Source organism: Pseudorasbora parva, chromosome 22 (assembly GCF_024679245.1).
Source record: "Pseudorasbora parva isolate DD20220531a chromosome 22, ASM2467924v1, whole genome shotgun sequence".
NCBI lineage: Eukaryota > Metazoa > Chordata > Actinopteri > Cypriniformes > Gobionidae > Pseudorasbora > Pseudorasbora parva.
The window spans coordinates 39,748,566-39,766,333 of NC_090193.1; the positions used below are offsets into that span (position 1 = coordinate 39,748,566).

General features: G+C 39.6%; 1 protein-coding gene and 1 long non-coding RNA gene across 3 annotated transcripts in view; one reads left to right on the plus strand and one right to left on the minus strand.

Moving 5' to 3' along the window:
- The window catches only part of eml6 (EMAP like 6), a 158,763-nt gene extending 144,105 nt beyond the window's left edge, over positions 1 to 14,658 (plus strand). For both annotated transcript variants that reach the window (XM_067431383.1, XM_067431384.1), the window contains 6 exons: positions 2,837 to 3,009; positions 8,356 to 8,518; positions 12,139 to 12,242; positions 12,326 to 12,479; positions 13,623 to 13,723; positions 13,808 to 14,658. In XM_067431383.1, the coding sequence (XP_067287484.1) occupies positions 2,837 to 3,009; positions 8,356 to 8,518; positions 12,139 to 12,242; positions 12,326 to 12,479; positions 13,623 to 13,723; positions 13,808 to 13,832 (720 nt within the window). In that variant the 3' untranslated portion in view covers positions 13,833 to 14,658. The remainder of the gene's footprint in view (positions 1 to 2,836; positions 3,010 to 8,355; positions 8,519 to 12,138; positions 12,243 to 12,325; positions 12,480 to 13,622; positions 13,724 to 13,807) is intronic.
- LOC137058182 (uncharacterized) overlaps positions 1 to 17,768 on the minus strand; it is a 32,052-nt gene that overhangs the window by 7,928 nt on the left and 6,356 nt on the right. The window contains exon 3 of the long non-coding RNA XR_010900614.1: positions 8,323 to 8,495. This is a non-coding gene — a long non-coding RNA (uncharacterized lncRNA). The remainder of the gene's footprint in view (positions 1 to 8,322; positions 8,496 to 17,768) is intronic.

A 17,768-nucleotide genomic window follows, 5' to 3' on the forward strand; every position in this document is an offset into this window, starting at 1 on the left:
TATAGATCAACTAACATGATCATAAAGGGTTTTACATGACAAAACACATTCACCTACACACATTTGGAAGTCAGAATATCAGAGTTCATGACATAGTTAACAAGTTTGGGTATATTTAGAAAAAAAAATTAACGATATAAAAAACTAAGCTGTCATAAGCTCTATTCGCACGGGATTAGTATTATCCAGGGACCTCTGTGATTTAGAAATTACTCCCACATCTGAGTTTTGCGTGGTACATTCGCACGGGATAAGCAAAGCCTGTGATTTTACTCGAATTTACGGACTTCTCCCGGATATGATGTCAAGACTTCGTTATAGATACAGGGAGTGCAGAATTATTAGACAAATGAGTATTTTAACCACATCATCCTCGTTATGCATGTTGTCTTACTCCAAGCTGTATAGGCTGGAAAGCCTACTACCAATTAAGCATATTAGGTGATGTGCATCTCTGTAATGAGAAGGGGTGTGGTCTAATGACATCAACACCCTATATCAGGTGTGCATAATTATTAGGCAACTTCCTTTCCTTTGGCAAAATGGGTCAAAAGAAGGACTTGACAGGCTCAGAAAAGTCAAAAATAGTGAGATATATGCAGAGGGATGCAGCAGTCTTAAAATAGCCAAGCTTCTGAAGCGTGATCATCGAACAATCAAGCGTTTCATTCAAAATAGTCAACGGGGTCGCAAGAAGCGTGTGGAAAAACCAAGGCGCAAAATAACTGCCCGTGAACTGAGAAAAGTCAAGCGTGCAGCTGCCAAGATGCCACTTGCCACCAGTTTGGCCATATTTCAGAGCTGCTACAGAGCTGTTACTGGAGTGCCCAAAAGCACAAGGTGTGCAATACTCAGAGACATGGCCAAGGTAAGAAAGGCAGAAAGTCGACCACCACTGAACAAGACACACAAGCTGAAACGTCAAGACTGGGCCAAGAAATATCTCAAGACTGATTTTTCTAAGGTTTTATGGACTGATGAAATGAGAGTGAGTCTTGATGGGCCAGATGGATGGGCCCGTGGCTGGATTGGTAAAGGGCAGAGAGCTCCAGTCCGACTCAGACGCCAGCAAGGTGGAGGTGGAGTACTGGTTTGGGCTGGTATCATCAAAGATGAGCTTGTGGGGCCTTTTCGGGTTGAGGATGGAGTCAAGCTCAACTCCCAGTCCTACTGCCAGTTTCTGGAAGACACCTTCTTCAAGCAGTGGTACAGGAAGAAGTCTGCATCCTTCAAGAAAAACATGATTTTCATGCAGGACAATGCTCCATCACACGCGTCCAAGTACTCCACAGCGTGGCTGGCAAGAAAGGGTATAAAAGAAGAAAACCTAATGATATGGCCTCCTTGTTCACCTGATCTGAACCCCATTGAGAACCTGTGGTCCATCATCAAATGTGCGATTTACAAGGAGGGAAAACAGTACACCTCTCTGAACAGTGTCTGGGAGGCTGTGGTTGCTGCTGCACGCAATGTTGATGGTGAACAGATCAAAACACTGACAGAATCCATGGATGGCAGGCTTTTGAGTGTCCTTGCAAAGAAAGGTGGCTATATTGGTCACTGATTTGTTTTTGAATGTCAGAAATGTATATTTGTGAATGTTGAGATGTTATATTGGTTTCACTGGTAAAAATAAATAATTGAAATGGGTATAAATTTGTTTTTTGTTAAGTTGCCTAATAATTCTGCACTCCCTGTATAGCTGTATGAAATCATAAAAAGGCATCAATATCGTTTTGATTATTTTATAGTAATAAATAAACAATTTCATTCAGTTAGAGAACAGACGTCATGAACTGAGCTCAGACCAGCGGCAGGAGTCAGATTTCATTCATCACGAGTGAGAAGCTGACGATATAAGGCGGAAGATTCAGGTTCAGAGCTAAATGTAAAAGCGCCCGTTTAAACGAGCGTGTCATTGTACTGTTCTGTTCTGTTTTTCATTATGAAAAGTATTGATGTTAATATTAAACACCCCATTCAATCAGATTACTCCCAAATTGATACTCATTCTATTCATAACGGTGCGCATTATGAATGCAGACTCCATTCTTTGTGAAAGATAAAGATAGAAATGCTCACAGGGGAAAAAAAACGTGCAAAAATTATATATGATCCGCCTAATCCTGGCCAAATCACAGAGATGTTGATTCGCACGGGACTAATATTATCACAGAACCTCGGTGTTCGGCGAAATATGGTAGGTCACTTGCGGGGGAATTTTTACTTTACAAATTACAGACATGGCCGATTCGCACGGGATTAAGATCACAGACAGCCTCCGCAATTATTACAAAACATTACAAATCGCAGTCCCGTGTGAATAGGGAATAGGCGATAAGGCGATGCATTATAAAATATTTAGCCTGAGAATATGGTCATAAATTACAATAAAGCTGAACTGAAGCTGGTTTAGCATACTAAGAATACAGACGACTTGACTTGAATACAGACACTGTTTTTATCAGTGCTGTAAATGTTCTTTAGTGTTAAATTAGGCCTGTTGAAGTTGGGTTAGTTTTAACTATGAATTTAAGTAAATTGTGTTTTGTATCAATTTATATATTTTTCTCCGCCAGCGTTAAAAAAAAAAAGTTGCTAGTGTTTTTGACCATTTTCACAAAAACTTAATAGCCCATAGAATATTTAGTTTTATGAATATCTGAGCATGCAATATATCAAAAGAAAGAGCTGACCCTCTTCTTTTAAACAAAAATAATCGTTTAAGTGGCTTTTTTTATTTTTAAGTATTGGTTTGTTTGGCACCGGTATCGTAAAACACCCAAACGATACCCAACCCTACAAATAACACTTTGTAATTTTTTTTGTTTCCCAGAAACTTCTGAACAAAGTCAGTCTTGGTCATCCGGCAAAGTGCACGGCGTACAGTCCGAACGGTGAAATGGTGTCGATCGGGATGGAGAACGGAGAGTTCATCGTCCTGCTGGTGAACTCACTGACTGTGTGGGGCAAAAAGAGAGACCGCAGCGTGGCCATCCAGGACATACGGTCAGCACACACACTGCATGACAAACACGGGACAGAGTATGAGCAATAATAATAAATCACTGGAATAACCCAGTGTTCATTTGGACAGCAAATTTAATTTTACTCAGTCGTTTGGCCAAAATGCCATTTAGTTTGTCATATTTTAGTCACCTTTAGTTTTAGTCGGCTATAATCTAATGACAGGGTATATACAGCAATCCTTAAGTTAAATTTACTACTTTTTAATACCTTTTTTACTACCTTCAGAATATTTTTTAAAACCATCACGACACTGAATTGCAAGTGTTAATCAGCGACCTTTCTATTATTTACACAGATTTTGACATATATAACATACAAAAAAAAAGAATAGATTTAGAATCGACGAAGTGAGTGTCAGATACAGATCGGAAATCTGTTATAAGTTATCATTCAGACACAGTAAAATACATCTCAACATTCACAAAGGTTGGTGAAGGAGAAGCATTACTGCATACACATTTGATTTCAATTAATAATTGGTAATGTAACATTATTTAGTGTTTTTTAAAATTATTAAAATTATTTTTTTGTCCAACAACAAAACCTGAGCCAAATATTACAATTATATAGCTGTGATAAGTTGTTGAATTTAACAAAATACTAAAAACTAGTGTTGTCAATTGATTAAAAACGTTAACTAGATTAATCACACATTTTTTCTGTGATTAATTGCAATAAAAAAAAGAAATGTTTTTGTACGTTTTTAATATATTTTTTAATATAATAATTTCACAGTTAATCAAATTAATGTAGAAACAACATAAAGACCGTATATTTTAAATACTTGTTTAAATGGCATCTTTTTATGAATGAAGGCCAGTATTACTGATATTAATACAGCTACTGATTTTTTTTTTTTTTTTACATTTATTATTAGGCTTCAAAAATATAACAGTTTTGAATTTAAGTAGACTTAAAACAATGCTAACATAAACCCATAATAAATGTCATGTTTACTCCTGCCCTTCCTGTCTTAACAATTATGAAATATACAGAAATGTAATAAAGTTATCAAAGTTATATGCAGTCTGCACTGCATAAACTATAAATTAAATAGTTAATCCTTATTAAAGCTACAAAAGTTATTTAGTCAAGAGCAGCGAGTCCTTTTCTCTGTTCCCTTTGTTCTTTAACTTTACTGACAGGAAGCTTTATTGGCTGCTGCCCCTTTAAGAGCAGACAGACACGCGGATCTCACTGTCTATGGATCGCGCCTCATTCTCTCACAACTCTTTGTTCATTTTAGACTTTATATAAATCATTTAAGATTGCTCTTATGAGGATAGATGTTGAAGATATGCCTTGAAGCAAGTCTAAAATAAAACGTAAGCCAGCCCCTTCTGTTGAGCGCGCAGTGTTCGGAGATGATGCCGAACGGCCGCTGAATATGACGTCAGCATCAAACACACGCCGAGACGGAGACGAAAGATCTTTGATTATGTGCCCCGATATGCTAAAGCCCATATTTAAACGAAACTAACGCGAACGCAGGTAGAATTTCAATCAGAATAGGACACCTTATAGTCTGAAAAAATAATACCTAATTTGGAAAAAAATAATACCTCTGAGACCACATTTAACACTTTTAATGGCCTTAAATTTGACAATTTTGATTTATCACTTTTTAATACTTTTTAAAACCCCGCGGACACCCTGAATGAGTTTAGTTCAATCGTAATGCATTTAAGCATCACATAACCGACTGTTACTTGAGTACACGTTAAAACTGACATTTTGACAATTGTGTGTTTGATCATTCAAGCGCAAAAATACACGAAAGCACTCAAATCACTTTGTTTTTTAAAAATATCCATATAATTTTTATAATGTTGTATTTCTGCTTTAGTTAGTATATCATGTTAACTAAAGCTTCAAATAAATATTTGTTTTATTTCAGTTATATTTATTTAATTCAAGTAATGAAAATGTTTTAATGGTTTTAGTTAATATTGTAACCCTGATACTTAAGTGAATATGCATGTCAAATCCTGTTCTTAGTCTTTCCTCCTGACGATGAATTAAATGGGAATGAAATTAAATAGTTTATAGTGTAGCCAAAAACAGATAAATAATGCGTGACTTAATTATAGTAGCATAACTATAGCCACTATGTTAAGACTGTGTCTTAAAGGCACAATATATAATGTTTCAGCATTAAAAATATAAAAAAATCACTATATCTGTTATATATTTTTTAAAGTTGTGTGTTTACATTATCCCGACAGTTCTAAATCCAGAGAAATTAATATTTTAATTCAAAGACACGGACCTGTCTTTATTTCCGTTATGTCGCCCGTCTATCACGTCATATCTACGTTTGCGTCTTCCTGCGGAACCGCCAAACTCAAAGAGGAACACTGACAGTAAAAGGGGAACACCCGTTTAAAAAGGTCTGTATGATAATGGATCATGACTACTCTTTGCCTGTACGTTCTGCCAGCTCAACAGAGCGCAAACGTACGGGTGAAAAAAATGACCCGAGAAGATTTTGGGACAGTATAAGAAGATATCCAAACACATGCAATGACACCTGATTCGGCTTATGAAACCTTTAATTATTACAATTACATGTAGGGATGCACCGAATCCAGGATTCGGGTTCAGATTCGGCCGAATATTGGGCTTTTTGACTTGGTTTGGTTTCTGCCGAACCTTAGAATTTTTTTCCACCGAACCGAACCCGCTTGCACTACGCGATACTGGTCGAACATGATGCTGCGGTTGATTATGGCAACGTGTTTACTAGGTGGCCCGCTCGAATGCAGTAGGCTGTGAGAAAGTGAAAATGGAACTTGTGAACAGAAAATGTGTTTGGCAGTACTTTCAGTCACAAGAAGGCAATTCAAGTTGATCTATATGTTCAGTTTGCAATGCCGATTTGTCTCGTGGTGGCAAAAACCCTAAACAATAGCTGCTGGATGTCCGGTTCGCGAACGAATCGTTCTTTTTAACCGGATCTTTTTAGTGATCCGGGCGAACCAGGTCACCAAATCGGACTGAATCGTTCTAAACGGCTCGCGTCTCAAATCAGCGCTGATCCCACAAGTTACTATAGTTACTCACTTTCTGACATGAGTGACAGTCCCTCAGACTAGAAATAAACTAATATCTTGAAGTATATGCTGTAACTCCAGCAGTTCACTGAACTGAGGCATGTTTTGCTGTGAGAACCGGTGAGCTGAGATACTGCATGCGTGATAGCGCCGTCTTGAACAGAACTGTTTCTCTCGGAGTAGGACGGCTGCTGTTTCTCTCGGAAAACTGATGCTGATAATATATGAGCACGGGTGAACCAAGGATTTGTGTAAGTTTATGTTATGTCAATGTAAGTTTATTTAATATGTGTAAAACATCAGTGTTTGCACGACAGTGGCTGTATTGAGTGCTTTTGCAAAACATGAATTAAAAAACGTATCCAAGATGATGAGGATGACAATAATAATTATTACTATACTAAGTTTTGATTACAAATACTTTACATGAATGTGTTTGAATGTATTTTCATCCGCCGGGATGATATAAATGACTACAGACAGCAATACGGCAGTGTCATCCTTTTAAAATTAAATTAAAAATACACTGCTGTGGACGTTGATTATGTCATTAATGTGTTTACTGTGATAATGGACTGAGGATGGGAGTTGGATTCGGTATTCGGTTTCGGATTCGGCAGAATATTAACTAGTGGATTCGGTATTCGGCCGAACCTCAAAAATCTGGATTCGGTGCATCCCTAATTACATGTGATGAAACATGTTTTGTAGCGAAGAGTCTGGACAACATCTCTCCAGGACGAGGGTAGTAGATGCCTGATCTAAACGTTAGTAGCAGCGACCCAAGTTGATAGACAGAATGTTCCACAAGCGCGGATGCCATGTCAACATACCTATAATTTGAGTAACTCAAATTATGATGCGCGGTTAATATGTCAACATACCTATAAATCACTCAACTTATAGGTATGTTGAGATAGCCACCGCCCGCACAACATTCTGTCTCACACATTAGCTAACGTTACTGATAAGTTTGTTAACTAACGGTAGCTCACTGCTATTTCATTAGATTGACATTACATAAAGTGAAAAGCCATAACTAAACGTAACAACAATAGAGATGTAATATAATACATTACCTTGTCAGTGAGCATGTTTTCTGCTGGAGATGCCAGATTCGCTGGTTGACATTGACAATGACAACAACTCCCATGAGCCCACGCACTTTCCCGACATCATCAAAGTACGTCTGTTATTATTTTGAATGAGTGACCCCTAGTGGCCAAAAGTAACATACTGCACGTTTAAGCACTAATTTGTAATCAAACTGTAATCAGTCTTACTTTTCTAATTCAAATTGAACCGTTTTTAACATTTTATATAACTAATTTAAAAAAGTTAGGACCAGTCTTACAGAAAAAAAAATGCGATGACTTACTTTTAAGACTAGTCTAAGTGGTTAATGCAACCGGCCCCAGGACTCTTATTTTGAAATGCCTTACTATTGCAGTTCAGATGATGAGATCAAATATTCATCGTTACAAGCGTCTAAATCATATGACTATATAAAGTAAATATTGTGATTATTCCTCAGCATTAGCTCATGAACATTGCCTGTCATAATTGTGTGTCATTGATTGATTGAGCCGCTCTGAAGCGCTGTGGCGTGAGCCTGGAGAAGCTCAACAGCTCCGTGTTTTCCCGCCGTTAGATCTGTTCTGACGGATCTCTTCCCTCACTAACATTATCATCTCGTTTTTATGCGTTGACGAAAAAGACAGTATGTTTTAGTCATAGTTTTTGTCATCCAACGGTAGTTTTTATTTAGTTATCGTCTCGTTTTGGTCAGTGTAAAAAGGTTTATCACAGGTAAAATGTAAATTAGCACGGGTCTGGTGATACCCAGACAAAGCATTTATTAGTTCTGTGAAACAAAAACAAAAAATCAATGTTACTCACCTATCGAGAAGAAATAAAGCAACCTCGGCGTCCGATTGCAGGCCTTCGCTCCTTGAGTTCGCTCCAGCCCTGGAGAGCTGAAACTTCTTGCCTGATTATAAGCCTTCTTTTGTTTTTATAGATATATTCCACGTGTTTTTTTTTTATCTGCCATCTCTCTCTTTCTGTCGTCGCTCGGCTAATGTCCGTCCTGTGTGTCGTGTCTTTTGAATAATGTGCTCTCTTCTCCCCGTCATTAGTAGACACGCCCCTTACTGCTGATTGGCTACCAGTTTGTTTTGTTACTCGGCCCGAGACACTTTTAAAAAAATATATATTTTTTTTATATCATATACCTCACCTTTAATTGGCTCATGGTGTTTTGTCTGCTCAGGTTCAGCTCTGATAACCGGCTGCTGGCCGTCGGCTCGGTGGAGTGTGCCGTAGATTTCTACGATCTCACTCTGGGTCCGTCTCTCAATCGCATCGGTTACTGCAAAGATATTCCTGGCTTTGTGATCCAGCTGGACTTCTCTGCGGACAGCAAATACATTGAGGTATGAATTTTCTTTTTAGTGTGCAGAAGAACAATTGTATGGACAAAATTTTATACACAGCTGAAATGTAATGGCCATTTATTTTTTTGTGCATGTACAATTTTGCAGTAATCATACCTGCAAACGTGTCGCTTTTCTGTGAATCGCGTAGAACCGAAGAGTTTTTTTTTTTGTTGGGTGGGGGGGGGTCTACAGTTCTGTAGACTAGACATGCGAAACACTATTGGATAATTCTTATAACTGACATTTCTCTGGGCCAATTGGAATCTTAGCTCACTTGCGTCAGAATCTTGAAGCACACAGCGTCAACTGAGCTCGCCATTGAATGAGCTGCCTGGCTATCGAGATACCACGCGAGTCTGACGGATGGAAGTAAGCAAGCTTAGTGTTCAATTCAAGCATGGGCGTAGATTACGGGACGTGTCCCCTGCACTTTTAATAAAGTGTACTTTCATCCTCCGCACATTTACTGGGTCTCCCCGATCCTAGTCGACCCGCTCCGAGCGGGATATGAACCGGCGTTACCTGCGCGAGGGCGGGCAAGTTAACAGGAACGCTAAAGAGAGCTTTCTCTACCTCGATTGCGCGCTTCTTGAGGTCACAATCAATACATGAATACATGATAAATACATCAAGATTTAAATTCAGAGACAAAAAATAATCTATGCATGACCTGTCATTTTATTCGTATCTAAATATGAGGAGGGCGCTCTCACAGAAAGTCCAAAAGCGGATTCGTAGAAACTTTGTCACTGGAGCTGCAGCTGAAGGAAAACAATCGTTATTAGTGATGAAATGTGACGACGACAATCAGACGATTGCGATAATATATGCTTTATGTGTGTTTTTCAAGCCATCTCAATGTAGGCTATTTATTGACTATAAAGTAGGCCTATATCATATGAATAATGCAGTGCTAACTGACAGCTTTTGAAATGTTTATCTTCTGCTCACCAAAGCTGCATTTATTTAATCAAAAACACAGTTAAAACAGTAATATTGTGAAATACCATTACAAATGAAAACAGCCTTTTTCTATGTGAATATAGTAAAGTGTGATTTATTCCTGTGATCAAAGCTGAGTTTATCATCATTACTCCAGTCTTCAGAGTCACTGATCCTTCACTAATCACTCTCAGATGAGGATTTCATAATCAAGAAACATTTTTGATTATTATCAGTGTTGAAAACTGTAGTGCTGCTTAAAAATGTTGTGGAAACCATGATACATTTTATTTTTCAGGATTCTTTGATGAGAAGGTTCAATGGATAGCATTTATTAAATAAATTATCTTTTGTAATATTAAAAATATCACTTGTGATCAATTTAATGTAGCCTATGTCTGATCAACAAAAGTATTAATTTCTCTCTTTTTTAATTTTACCACAAATGTTTGAGTGGTGTGGTGGTTTCCCCAAAAATGAAGCAGCATGATCATGAGCAACAAAACTGTTTTCAACACTGATAATAATCATAAATGTTTGTTGAGCATCAGATCCTAATATGAGAATGATTAGTGACACTGAAGACTGGAGTAATGATGATAAACTCAGCTTTGATCACAGAAATAAATCACACTTTACTATATATTCATTTAGCGAACAGATGATGTACATCAGAATATTATTTCATTGTATTACATTTTTTACTGCATTTTTAATTCAATAAATGCTATATATAGTCTATGATATATATATATATATATATATATATATATATATATATATATATATATATATATATATATACACTCCCCCCCCATAAATAAGTTATTTTCAGATCCAAACAATATTCACTTACACTATATTGCCAAAAGTATTGTGACGCCTCTCCAAATCACTGAGTTCAGGTGTTCAAGCCCTTCATGGCCACAGGTGTATAAATCCAGCTCTCGGCCTTCAGACGCTTCTACACACATTAGTGAAAGAATGGGTCGCTCTCAGGAGCTCAGTGAACTCAAGCGTGGGGCCGTGATAGGTCGCCACCTGTGCAATAAGTCCATTCCTGACATTTCCTCACGACTAAATATTCCACGCTCAACTGTTAGTGGGATTAGAACAAAGTGGAAGCCATTGGGAACAACAGCAACTCAGCCACGAAGTGTTAAATCCCAGAGCGGGGTCAGCACATGCTGAGGGTCACAGTGCGCAGAAGTCTCCAACTTTCTGCAGAGTCAAGAGCTCCAGACCTCCAGACTTCTGTGGCCTTCAGATGAGCTCAAGAACAGCTTAGAGAGCTTCATGGAATGGGTTTCCATGGCCGAGCAGCTCATCCAAGCCTTACATCACCAAGAGCAATGCAAAGCGTGGGATACAGTGGAGTAAAGCAGCTGCCACTGGACTCTAGAGCAGTGAGACGTGTTCTCTGAGCGACCAATCACGCTTCAGTCTGACAATCCCATGGACGAGTCTGGGTTTGGCGGTTGCCATGAGAACAGGACTTGCCTGACTGCATTGAGCCGAGTGTAAAGTTTGGTGGAGGGGGATTATGGGGTGGGGTTGTTTTTCAGGGGATGGGCTTCAGCATACCAAGACATTTTGGACAATTTCATGCCCCCAACTTTGTGGGATCAGTTTGTGGACGGCCCCTTCCTGTCCCAGCATGACTGCGCTCCAGTGCACAAAGCGTCGGTCCATAAAGACATGGATAAGGAGTTTGGTGTGGAGGAACTTGACTGGCCTGCACAGAGTCCTGAGCTCAACCCGATAGAACAGCTTTGGGATGAATTAAGGGGGTCGCACACCGGACGCGGAGCTCGGCGGCGCACCGCGCAGCGCCGTGCCGCGTCTCAGGTATCGCACACCGGACGCGCACATTCTAAAAGGATTTTAAAAGGCTACGTTTATTATACATTTCCCCAAAATATGTTTAGACTTTATTCAAGCTGTTGAACTCAGAATATAAAACAAATGTGTCTTGTAGCAAAGGGTGAAATCAGTATACCTTAACGATAATATACTTTTAATATAAAGCCTTGAAATGGCGCGGCAGGATTTAGAACAACTTCCTGAGTTGCCGCGGACAGGCGCTGAATGCCGCCACCGGTGTGCATACACTCATTGAAAACAATGTGTTCGAATTTTAAAGACGTGGCGCGCCGCTGAGCTCCGCGTCCGGTGTGCGACCCCCTTTAGAGCGGAGACTGAGAGCCAGGCCTTCTCGTCCAACATCAGTGCCTGACCTCACTAATGCGCTTCTAGAAGAATGGGCAAAAATCCCCATTAACACAGTTGAAGCTGTTAGAGCTGATTAAGAATGAGATGGTATTAAAGTTCATGTGCATTTAAAGACAGGCGTCACAAAACCTTTGGCAATATAGTGTATACTCAGACACACACACACACACACACAATAATAAAACAAACAGATCAAACACACCTGCACCTGGTCCCAAAAATCAAGTCAGATTTTTTAAAAGAAGCTTCACATTAATAAACAGGGAAAAAGTGAATTTGTTTGATAACTGATGAATTATCAATGTCAAGCAGCTCTATAGAAATCATTATCCAGCTCCATTCCGTTCAGATCGTAACTTGCAACAACTGTGATTCAACATGAATGTATTCTGTGTAAATATCACGGTTTGTAGTTTATGAATAAAGCGCGTTAATGTGTGCAGGTCTCCACGGGCTCATATAAGCGACAGGTTCATGAGGTTCCCAGCGGGAAGATCGTCACAGAACAAACTCTGATTGACAGGATCACCTGGGCTACATGGACCAGGTGAGTCTCAGTATGAATGATGCCACTGAAGAAGATGATGATGATGGGTTGGTGTACCGTGGTAAACGTTTTCTCATGTGCAGTGTTCTGGGCGACGAGGTTTTGGGTATCTGGCCGCGTAACGCAGAGAAAGCGGACGTGAACTGCGCCTGTGTTTCTCACGCCGGGATGAATGTGGTCACCGGAGATGACTTCGGGCTCGTGAAGCTCTTCGACTTCCCCTGCTTGGAGAAATTTGTAAGTCAACTCAAGTTAAATTAATTTAGACTTTTACTGCTACTTTGTGACGCTGTACTGTAACCGTCACATACAGCAAATCTGCAGTAAATTAGGGAAGTAAATGTTATGTGGCATTGTAATTGTAACTGTATACACTGATCAGACATAACATTATAACAGGTGCAGTGAGTAACACTGATGATCTCTTCATCACGGCTCCTGTTAGTGGGTGGGCTATATTAGGCAGCAAGTGAACATTTTGTCCTCAGAGTTGATGTGTGTGAAGCAGGAGAAATGGGCAAGCGTAAGGATTTGAGCGAGTTTGGCCAGATTGTGACGGCTAGACGACTGGGTCAGAGCATCTCCAAAACTGCAGCTCTTGTGGGCTGTTCCCGGTCTGCAGTGGTCAGTATCTATCAAAAGTGCTCCAAGGAAGGAACAGTGGAGAACCGGCCACAGGGTCATGGGCGGCCAAGGCTCATTGGTGCACGTGGGGAGCGAAGGCTGGCCCGTGGGGTCCAATCAAACAGACGAGCTACTGGAGCTCAAACTGCTCCAGAAGTTAATGCTGGTTCTGATAGAAAGCTGTCAGAATACACAGAGCAGCTCAGTTTGAGGCGTATGGACCAGTCAGGGTGACCTCTGACCCCTGACCCCGCCGAAAGCAACAACAGTGGCACGTGAGCATCAGAACTGGACCACGGAGCAATGGAAGAAGGTGGCCTGGTCTGAGGAATCACGTGTTCTTTTACATCACGTGGATGGCCGGGTGTGTGTGTGTGTCTTACCTGGGGAACACATGGCCCCAGGATGCACTATGGGAAGAAGGCGAGCCGGCGGAGGCAGTGTGATGCTTTGGCCAATGTTCTGCTGGGAAACCTTGGGTCCTCCATCCATGTGGATGTTACTTTGACACACGTGCTGAACAAACAAGTCCGATCCATGGAGGCCCCACCTCGCAACTTACAGGACTTAAAGGGTCTGCTGCTAACATCTTAGTGCCAGATACCACAGCACACCTTCAGGGGTCGAGTGGAGTCCATGCCTCGACTGGCCAGCAAAAGGGGGACCAACACAATATTAGAAAGTCAATGTAATGCCCGATCGGTGTATAATATTGTATATATTATTAACCCTTGAATGGTTTGCGTTTCTTCACAGGCCAAACACAAGCGTTACTTCGGTCACTCTGCCCACGTGACCAACATCCGTTTCTCTTATGATGACAAATACGTGATAAGTGTAGGAGGCAACGACTGTAGGTGAGCTGACGTCCGTCTGTCTGTCCATCCATCCATCCTCTCACTAACGCCTCTCTCTCTCACTAACGTCTCTCTCTCTCTCAGTGTGTTCGTGTGGAGATGTGTCTGATTCCTCCGGATGCTGCACTCTTATGCTGCGTTTAACCCTCGAAACCTGACGGAGCCTGGATGTGTGAGAGAGGACCATTCTGTGAAGTGCAATGTTTACGCTCACATGTACTTAAAAAAAAAATACACGCATAAATCATGCCAATATTTCAGAAATAAATGTATTTTCGTTTGGATTCTGAAGTGCCTTGGAGACACAGTTTGCTGATCTTTGCCCCGAAATGTTCACATGATGCATACGGTACATGGTGCTAAATGGAATACGTCCACTTAGAGCTTTTTAAAATTGTTTTCAAAAAAATCATGCATTATGCAATTTTACGTTCCCCCTTTTTTTTTTACATTTTGTACATAAATGTCAAATATATATATATCCTCTCATTAAATGCTCTTCCTGTTAAAAATATCCAAATACATGGGACTCAGGAGAAATTCAGTACTGTAATGTGTAGATGTTATATTTGACCTGTGCTATTTTTGTTAAAATATTTATTTTTTATGTACGTATTTACGTATGAAGTATGCAAACTAGTTGGTCTTCGAAATGTTGGCGTATATGAAAATTGCAAAAAACTCACTGGCTGTCCAAATATAAAAGTTATATGAAATGTACGTAGTAGCGTTGTGTGTAGATTGCGATGCACTGTTTGTAGCCAATCACGTGACAGCAGCTGTTTATCGTGTGCAGGTATCGAGTTATATCTGTCATTTGTATGTTAATGTTTTTGTAAATGTCTAATTGAACGATATATCCTAATGCATGACTCTGTGTGATCGTCGGTCATGAATGAATACTGTTGTTTTATAATTAAAGGGAACTGTGCTGGGATGAGTGTTTTTCCCTCTTTCTCCAGCTGATGGCAGCATTACGTTATCAAAACATCATTTTTAATTCAATAGTGTGTAAAACTTTGATTAAAGTAGACTTAATGACTTTAACAAGCAGTAATTAGTGTTGGGTAAGTTACTCTAAAAAAGTAATGAATTACTAGTTCAATAATATCTTTAATAATGTAATTAGATTACTGTACAAATTACTCCAGAAAGTATTTATTTACTTATTACTTTCTAAATCCTATATCAACATCAACTAGTTAAGTGATTTAAGGATAGACATGAAAAAACCATTGTAATTCATTTAAATACAAAATTATAAAACTACATCAATTATTCTTATTAACTGACCAAAGTTTTACACGTGAGAAGGATATATTAAAATAGCATTTTAAAGTTTTGATATTAATTCCACTATTGTATTATGTTCAATTACATGTGAAATAATTGTAATTAAATTACACAAAAACCAAGAGTAATCCCTTAAGCTGGGCATACACTGTGCGATTTCTGTGCGTTTTCAGCAAGGTTACCTACTCACACTGTACGAGTCGATCGCATGCGATGTAAAGCCAAAGCGCACGATTGATGTGCTCTCACTGTGCGGTCCGACCGTCGAGCGCGCCTTTACTGCTCTCACTGTACGGGTGAAAAATACGCAATAAAACCCCCGTGGAGACGATAGACCATGGTGTATTATAGAGAGGTAAATGCATCAGCTATTGATATCAAGAGGATTTAGAATTTATGTATACAATTATTATTATTAGAGTAGGCCTACTTTTATTATTAAATTGATATTATATTAATTTGCCCCCTTCCCCCAACAATAATGCATAATCGACACACTGCACAATAAAATAATAGATAGATTACTCCTCACTATTTAAAAACATTTAGCCCGATTAAACAAGGAATTATAGGTCTAATGATATGATTATAATGTCTGTCTCAATGAAAAGAGCAGATTTATCTAAACACAACTTGTTTAACACAAAATGGGCCTACTTCTCTTCTATTTTTTTCTCACAATATGGACCAAAATAGAAATATTAAGAAAGAAAATAAGGCAATAGGCTAACGTTATCAGTATGTTGAATTACATTTCTCTCTCGTTGTCTGAGAATATGCGCCGAAAGCTTGTCAGATTTTACTTTCACCTTCTGTAGTGATAACTCAGATTCAGGTTTGAGACTGGGTTTAAACTACGCATTGCGTGATATCCACTGACTCGCGTTCATGAAGAAAAAGAACACATGACATTGTGTCAAGATGGACAACGGTTCCCACTTTCCGTCATAATAAGATTAAGTAGGCCTAGGCTAAATATTAATTAATATTAAAAAAAATTAAATAAAATGTGAAAGTAAATTAATGATCAACTAGCTAAATGAATAATATGCACTGGATATATACAACACAAACTGGAGGCACAACAGTTTACTTAATTTCTGCTATTTGATAGCTGCCTACATAATTAAAGATCTCCCTCTTTTCGTTTTCTTCCTTAATGCTTTTAAAAATTAAATGGTTGAACTTCTGCTTTCGCGCAGGCGCAGTGAGGGGCAATACGTTCGTGGCTTTGCTTCAACTGTGCGATAACCTCACGGGGGGCGAGCAGAATTACTGACACGCCAGAAATTCATCCGACCATCTGATTCCCGATCGTGAGAGGTTTGTCACCCCTCGATTCCCCCTGTACACGGCACGAACCACAACCTGAAAATCGGCCCGACCCAAAAAAGAGTCGCACGAGTCAGAATTCGGCTCGAAATCGGACGAAAATCGCACAGTGTATGCCCAGCTTAACTTTACTTTTTCAAGGGAAAAGTAATTAAATTACAGTAACTAATTACATAGTAAATCGTTACACCCAACACTGGCAGTAATTAGGAGTTTATTGAGGCAAAAGTCATAGTTAAAGGTGCACTATGCAACTTTCCGTCCACTGGAGGGCGCCTATTCAAAACAAATGAGTAGTTTGATGACGCAAAGTGTGAGCGCAGCATCTTGGGAGATGTGGTCTTCTCATCACAGCGGGTGGAGAATAGGACTCGGGCAGAAATCACGTTCATGCATGCGGTTATTAACGTTACTGTAGTGAAGCAGAGCAGGACCGAGTGTTGAGGAGCTGAGCACAGCTGCTGGAGCGATTGTTAAACAAATACCCGCCTTGTGAATACCGGGACTTTTATTATGACGGGACGGGACTCATTCGCCGGGCGCCTGCACAGATCCGCTCTTCCGGTTATGATTTTGAGGTAAAGCATCTCTGTTTATCATATTAGATACATTTAAGTGTTTACAACGATGTTATGGCGTTACTCCGTGCGTTCACTTGTTCACACTGCTAAGAGTAAAGCGCTCCTGCCAAATAAAACCCGAAACCGAGGGTAACGCAGATATGACGCGATTGACAGGCGACTCCTCAAACGCAACGCTGACAAGTCCCGGTCCTCAGTTAAAATAGCAATTTTCTCACAATTTACAATAGTCGGAAACATCTGGGATATTGTAGGTACTCAAGTGAACAAAATATATAACACTGGCCTAGTGGTTTTTGGATATTTTACTGCAAAAATACTACATAGTGCAGCTTTAAGAGTGAGAATTGGACCCTAAACTCACACTTGAAGCTGATTGGCCAGTGAACTTTCCATTCTCTGGATATTTATTACGGCATAGTCGACATATAAAAGAAAACAATAGAGGGATTATTAATGAAGAGAGCTGCATTCCAGATCCACCCACTGCAGTGTGTGTGAGAGAGTCGACATCTGACACGCAAACAAAACACACACACATAAACATGCCATTCTGTTTTTGAGGATGGCTTTACGTGCATAAACATGGCAAAATGTATTGCAAGATGCCATTGTAAAATCACTGATAATGCATGATGGGATTGAACTATGATAATAAATACCATGGTGGCAGTAAATTATGGTCTCAAGAGTGTATAAACCACGAGTAATTCAAGGTTTGTAAAGGTGCCAAACATTCCACTCGTGTTTTCTGGCCACACGTTCAGTTTCGCTTCAGCGCTCGATCATTATTCAGACAATAGTGCGAGTCTGAGTTTCACATCGCCTGAGAGGTGTGA